This window comes from Prionailurus bengalensis, chromosome E2 (assembly GCF_016509475.1).
Source record: "Prionailurus bengalensis isolate Pbe53 chromosome E2, Fcat_Pben_1.1_paternal_pri, whole genome shotgun sequence".
NCBI lineage: Eukaryota > Metazoa > Chordata > Mammalia > Carnivora > Felidae > Prionailurus > Prionailurus bengalensis.
In genome coordinates this window covers 10853576-10860391 of record NC_057352.1, presented here as the reverse complement: position 1 = coordinate 10860391, position 6816 = coordinate 10853576, and the positions used below count along the sequence as shown (strand labels likewise).

General features: G+C 62.4%; 1 protein-coding gene across 1 annotated transcript; it reads right to left on the bottom strand.

The window, feature by feature from the left end:
• Positions 1–712: 712 nt before the first annotated feature.
• Positions 713–4616, bottom strand: PTGIR (prostaglandin I2 receptor). The gene is made up of 2 exons (XM_043600508.1): positions 3502–4616; positions 713–2773 (listed from the first exon to the last, which is right to left on the bottom strand). The coding sequence occupies exons 1-2, from the start codon at positions 4267–4269 to the stop codon at positions 2387–2389; spliced, it is 1155 nt and encodes a 384-aa protein (XP_043456443.1). The 5' UTR covers positions 4270–4616; the 3' UTR covers positions 713–2386.
• Between the last annotated feature and the right edge of the window lie 2200 nt (positions 4617–6816).

Below are 6816 nucleotides of genomic sequence, written 5' to 3'. Positions count from 1 at the left end.
GCGACAAAAGCCAGACCACCTGATGTTTCTTGGCCCCCCGTTTGGTTTTTGTACAAGTCAACCTTTTGATTATTAAATTCCACCAAGAGGTCACTCTGGCAAGACTGTCATAAAAGTTTCTACACACGCTCAATTTTTTTTTTTTAGCATTTCTTAGCATCACGTTTAGCATTTTGTTTAGCATTTTTTTTTTATGGTGGTAAATGCCCATAACATAAAATGTACCATTTTAACGCGTACAATTCAGAGACGTTTAGTATATTTTCAGTGTTGTACGACCATCGGCGCTACCTAGTTCCAGAACGTTTTGATCACCCCAAAAGGAAGCCCATGGCCATTAAAGACGATCGTCTGGGGGCGCCTGGGTGGCGCAGTCGGTTAAGCGTCCGAGTTCAGCCAGGTCACGATCTCGCGGTCGGGGAGTTCGAGCCCCGCGTCGGGCTCTGGGCTGACGGCCCGGAGCCTGGAGCCTGCTTCCGATTCTGCGTCTCCCTCTCTCTCTGCCCCTCCCCTGCTCATGCTCTGTCTCTCTCTGTCCCAAAAATAAATAAACATTGAAAAAAATTTAAAAAAAAAAATAAAGAAAAAAAAGACGATCGTCTGGACCTAATTTTTAACTCTCCCAGACACCCCTCTTGCTCCGGTAATGTGATTCAAATCATAGTGGCTGGGGGAAAAAAAAAAAAAAAAAAAAAGAAATGGGGAAACAACGGAAGCAAAGTGTTGCTTTTTCTCAACCCACGTTTCAAGCCACAGACAACAATAGCAGCGACAAGGATGGCAGTAACAGTAACGCGTCTTGGGGTATTTGTTCCAGGAAAGCACTGTGCTACGCTGCTTTCCAGGGGGAACGGGGTAATCCTGAGCACAGCCCTGTGAACTGAATACTACGTTATCATCGCCCTTCTGCACAAAAGGCAGCCAGGGCCCAGGGAGGCACAGCCACTAGCCAAGCGAGCTGGGTTCCGGAGATAGAAAGATCAACTGCACCCTTAGACTGTGCTTCCTCCTCGCTGTGTGACCCAAGGCTGGCGATTGCCCTCTCTGGGCCTTGACTCCAGCTTCTGTGGAAAGGCTCCAATAAGAGCAGGCTGGAGAGAGGGTGCACCCCCCCCCCCACCCTGCAGAGCAGAGGACTCAATGATGTCAGCTGCTGTTATCTCTATGGGAGGGCCATGCCTCCCTCTCCGGTCCCTCCCCAGGTACATATTTATGGTTTAACCCTAGAGCAACCGCAGAAGGGAATTGGGAGGGGCTGGGGGGAAAAGGCTGTCCCGGCTGTCCCTCTGTTCACCGCCTACCACCCCAAACACCACTTCCTTTCCTGTCAGTCAGCTCCCTCTCAAGCACCCTTGATCTCGGGCCTCTCTGTGGGCAGGCAACGGCCACGAAGCCAGAAGCCAGAAGGCTGGCGATCACCCCAGCGGAGTCCCGGGGCGGGGCAGAGACTGGTCTAGGGTCTCCAACACCTGCGGAGTCAGTGCCCGCTATTTGTGGAAGGAATCAATGACATTTTTGTGAGGGCTCCGAGGACACATGAGCTGAGGTCAGGCTTTGTAAGTAAGCGGGCGGCTGTTTACTCAGGGACAGGCACAGGGACTTGGGTCTGCGTCCCTGTGCCCGGGTGGTCCCTGGGATCCGTAACTCCCGTGCCCTTGTCCTCGGGCCGCCCTCGTCTCCGCCAGCACCCGGGCTCCCACCCCCACAGTCCACATCTCGCAGGCCACCAAGCCATGCAGCTTCCCAGGCACGTGTCCAGAGTGCCACCTAGCACATGACAATCTCTCCTTCCTCCGGTCCCCCCCCCCCCCCCGCCCCATCTCTTCCACGTCTGATGGGAAATCAGGAGTGAGGGGAGGCAGGGAGCTTGTCCAAGAATCTCTGGTTCTCATGAGGCAGCAGAGAGGGTGGCTTTTGGAGTGGCCTGGGAGAGGGCAGGGATGTCCCCTGGGGTTTGGGGGCGGGCCAGCCAAGCACCCCGAAGGGATGAGGATGAGAGCCAGAACCTGAACCAGAGCAGACCTGAGTGCACAGAAGCTTCTGGGAACTTTCCCGCCCTCTAAATATTTAGACAGTGAGATAGATGGGCAAGCGAGGACCAGAGCGGGCCGGCCAGGCCCCCGGTTATTTTGAGAGACCTGTTCTTTTTGTGCTCCAGGACAAACGTCCCCTCTGTCCCTCCCTCTTCTCCCAGAGCCTGCCGTGGCCACCCTGAAGAAGGAGCCATAGGGGAATAGCAGCTGATCACCCCCCGCATTCAAGGGGTCGAGATTCCAGCAGACAAGGACCCCGAGACTCATCCCCGCTTGCCCACCAGCGGCCGCGCCGCGCCTGTGTGTCCGGCTCCTGCTTCCGGGACACAGGGCAGGAGATCGCGGCAGCCGGGTCAGCAGAGGGAACAGGCTGCCGCCGACCCCTCTTTGGATGACGTTCCCGTGGTGCTGGCGGATCGCTGTGCCTGGGGTAAGCGTCCCCCCCGCCCCTCGCCCCAGGCTGACAGGGGCACCCATCTCTCCTCCTTCCCCCCAAGAGCAGTGGGGGCCCTTGAGTCCTTCCTCCCCGAGGCGGGCCGGGAGAGGGGTGTCTGCGAGTCGCCGTGGGCAGGCCTGGGGCACAGGCAGCACAACCAGGTCCTGAGCCTCTGGAAGACAGCCTTGCGGAAGAGGATGAAGACCCAGGGGTCGAGGATGGGGTTGAAGGCGTTGAACCGGAAGGCCAGGAGGTCCCCCACCTCGCTGCTGTCCGGGGCGATGGCCTGGGTGAAGCCTCGGACCTGGGGACAGGGCGAGGGCATTAAGAAGCACCCGCGAACCCCGCCCCCTCCCCCCCCCCCGCCCCCGCCCTCACGCCCCGCCTTCCACTTGGGTCGCTGGCAGGAATGAGGGAGGGGCGCCCTTTAGAAAAGGAAGGAAATAAGATAAGATGTAACCTAAGTGAGAAATGCATCCGGGGCGCAGAGGGAGAGAAAGTCCCAGGAAAGTCCCAGCCTAGAGGGACAGAGCTGGGGTTGTGTGGGTGTGTCCCGGGGCCGTGGCCCCTGCGCGTGTGTGTGTGTGTGTGTGTGTCCACACCTTCCAGCCTCTGAGTTGTCCGTAACCCCCGCCCCCTAAGGTTGGACGGCCCCCAAATCTAGCCCAGCCCTCGCATGTTACAGAAAGAGAAGCCGAGGCCCAGAATACAGGGCCGGATGACCAGGTGGCCTTGCCACGTTCCAGTTCCCCGGAGAAGCAGGCAGGGGCTCTGCAGGGAAGGGGCGAGGCCGGGAGAGTGGGGCTAGGGTGGGAAGGGCCGGGGTGGGGTGGGGGGGGGAGCACAGACTTCTCCGGAAAGCTGGGAGTTGCTTGGCCACGGACAAAGCCTCCGGCCTCGTCGGGGGGGGGGGGGGGGGTCTCAGCGTCCCCATCCGTGAAACGGGCGCAACCGCTGGAGGACAGAGCCGGGTGCCGCCCTCCCCCTCCCCCTCCCCCTCCCCCTCCCCCTCCAGCTGCGGAGAGGACTCACCGTGAGAGGCAGGGAGCACACGGCCATGATGCCCGTCATGAGAGCCAGCAGAATCAGGTGGTCAACCTCGTCCTCTCCCGCCCGGGGCCCGGGCACCAGCGAGCCCTGGTGGCGCCTCTGCCGGCGATACATGCGGCAGAGGCTCAGGGTGACGGAGCTGTTGCAGAGGACGATGGCGGCCACCAGCAGGGCCACGAGGCTGGCGTAGGCCAGCGAGAAGGCGCAGCCGCCCGGCTCCGTGGCGCGCATCCGGATGAAGCACCAGCTCCCCGGGCAGTACTGCTGATGTTGGCCCAGGCCCAGCAGGGGCAGCGAACAGAAGAAGGTGCAGAAGGCGTAGACGGCAGGCAGGGCGAGGCGGGCGCAGCGCGGCCCGTCCAGCTGGGCGTAGACGTAGGGGTGGCTGAGCGCCAGGCAGCGCTCCACAGCCATGGCGAAGAGGATGAGCGTGGAGGCCAGGCCGAAGAAGGTCATGGCGAAGGCGAAGGTGTCGCAGAGCGTGGGGCGGCCCCGGGCCAGGCCCAGCAGCGAGCTGTTGCGGGCGTAGGTCACGAACACCGCGGGGCTCAGGAAGCAAGTGCCCAGCAGGTCGGTGACGGCCAGTCCGGTGACCAGCACGGTGAAGGCCGAGGGGCGTGACCGTCGCCGCGCCCCCAAGATGCCTAGTGCCAGCCCGTTGCCCACCACGCCCGCCACGAACATCAGGGTGCTGGTGGCTGGGCCCACCGAGTCCCGCACGTAGGTGAGGTTCCTGCACGAATCCGCCATCCCCCCTGCCTCCTGGACTAGAGGGGTCCCGAGGGGGCGGGGGGGGGGTGGTGAGGGGGAGCCGGGTCTGCCCCCCCCGAGCCCCACTCAGATGCCCACCGTCCTCCGCATGGTCAACTCCAAGGTCCACCCGTCGGTCTGTCTGCCTCTCTCCTCTCTCTCCCTGTCTTTCCCCCTTCCCTCTCCCTGTTCTGTCCTCTCCCTTGCCCACCCCTTCTCTGCCTCTGCCTCTCCTCTCTCTCCCCTCCTCACCGCACCTCTGTCTGCCTTCTCTCTCAGTGCCTCCTCTGTCCCCCACTCTCCTGTCAGCCGAGGTCTGTGTCTGTCTGTGTTGGTCTGTGTGTGTCAGCTTCTCCCTGCTTCCCTCCTCCTCCCTCCCTCCCTCCCTCCTCGCCTGGGCCCAGCTTTTTCATTTCCTCCCTCTGCCCCGCCTTCCCCTCCCCTGCTTGCTCTAGAGGCACCCCTCCCCAACCTCAGGCTCTCTCCATCTCCCCTGCCCGGTCCAGGTGCCCTCACTGAGCCACCTGCCACTTCCTCGCAGGAGGGTCTCTCTCTGCTCTTCTCCCTTCCCCGGTGGCCCCGCGTGGGGACCACTGAATGTCACACTCGGGGGCACACCGGGACAAGACCTAAGGGGCACAGCTGACCGGTCCGAGAGGCCGTCTGGGGGTGGCCTCTGGGATCCATTCTGGGCTCCGGGCCCCGGGGTTAGGACACTGCCCAGGGATTGAGAAATGACCAGGAAATTCCTCCCCGATGTAGTGTTTTACAGGCCTTACTGCCATCTCTGTTCCCCGGACACAATTCGCTCCTTCCAGAAGGCTGGAGAAGGAGGTGGCCGAGCCAGAGGAAAAAATGCCAGTCCCTGGAGCCCATCCCAACTTGCAAGCTCACCCAGCCAGCTGAGTCTGGGAAGAGGGATTCGAGGGACTTGGGACTTGGTGTCGCCGCCGCCGTCGGGGGCGGGGAGTGGGGGGTTGGGGGGGTACCCAGGGCTTCCAAGAGCACCAAAGGGGAGCACCCTCCCACCCTCCGGCTTCTTGCTCCAGCAATCCCAGGCCCTTAGGCCAAGCCCTGGTGACCTTGACTTCCAGGAATAATTCTGGCCACAGACAGCAGTCCAAGACTCCAACATCACTGTCACATGGTTCTCTCCCACACCCCAAACACACCCCCGGCCACCGCCGCCCTCGGGCCAGTGTGGTCGGCCTGTATGTCCCAGCTGCCAGCACAGCCGGTAACCGGTCCTGGTTCCCACTGAGTCCACGGCTCCCCATTCAGCCTCCCCGCCCCTAAGGGCCCAAGACCCTGTCGGATACCCCTCAGGGGAGGCCCGTTTGAGTAGAGGGATGACAAACTCCATTTGCCCTGAGCTCCTGTCCCCATCCCACCACTAACTAACACCAGCTTCACGGGCCTGGCGGCCGACCGCGGCCAGTGGCCCATCCCAGAGCCCCCTTTGTCACAAGAGGAGAGCCTGTGCCCGTGTTGCCTCATGTCCAAGGCCAGGAGGGATGCTCCCGATCTCCAGGGCCGGACACTGGGTAGCTGCAGACTTCCCTCTCTGTACCCAGGCCCCCCAGTGACCACAACCCCCGCACCCCTTCTCCCCCTCTCCCTATCGCCCGTGCCCAGCTGGCATCCCGGTTTCCGGCCTCAGCTCCAGCCATAGCAGGGGCTCTGAGGGGGGGAAGCACCCGTGTGTATGGGCCTCAGGCCTCCTAGCTATGTGGTCCCCCCCCCCTCCGCCAACCTGCCACCGCCCCATGCTCTGCGGTCCCCAGACAGACCAGAGGGAACTCAGGAAGTTGTATCATATTAATGAAAGATGATGCCTGGCAGGCTTCTGTCCTGTCGAAGCATCAGGGGAGTTGGGGGGGGGGGGCGGGGGTAGCTCCGGTTCCTGGAGGCTCCCTCCCACTGGCTTCCTGTCCCCACTGGGGATGTGAAGCGTTCGGGAAGTCCACTCTGCTCCCATGCCCAGTGAGGCCTCACACACCCTGCCCCCCCTCCAGGCCTCAGTTTATCCACCTGTGCCACTGGGGGCCGGGAGTCCCGGGGCCAATTGTCAGTGCTGGACACACTTCCACTTACTTTCCGGGAACCCTGACATCCTGCCCAGCTAGGGCCACGCCCACAGCAAGGGCTACAAAGGGTTCCTCTTCCTGCAGGTGCCTTGGGGTGAAAGGTCGCCCCAGCTGTGCTATGAGGGGGCGGGCGGCTTCCACGGGCCGGGGAACCGTGGGAAGGAGCCGCCCCGGGTGGGTGAGTCAGCCTCCTCCCTCTCGCACTGGTCGAACGCGACTCAGGCGTCCCCAGAAGGACCACGGACAGAGGGGCAGAGGAGGGGACAGCCCAGGGACAGCTGGCGCCGGCCGGCACAGAACCTGGGCAGGGTGGGGCGGGGGTGGGGGGAGTGGGCACCCGGGGGCGGGGTGTGCCAGGGACCGTGGTGGATGTGTGACCTTCACATGCGTGTCTGTGTGGGATTAGTGTCACCCGGGTGAGCCTTGGAAGAGCGCTGTGAGTGTGTGTGTGTGTGTGTGC

What these genes read in the sequence shown, in the direction of transcription:
- PTGIR (XM_043600508.1), bottom strand. Translation starts at nt 4,269, where the DNA reads ATGGCGGATTCGTGCAGGAACCTCACCTACGTGCGGGACTCGGTGGGC. An exon ending in TGTGCTCCCTGCCTCTCACG is followed by an intron (nt 2,774 to 3,501) that starts GTGAGTCCTCTC and finishes CCCTGTCCCCAG; the next exon opens with GTCCGAGGCTTCACCCAGGC.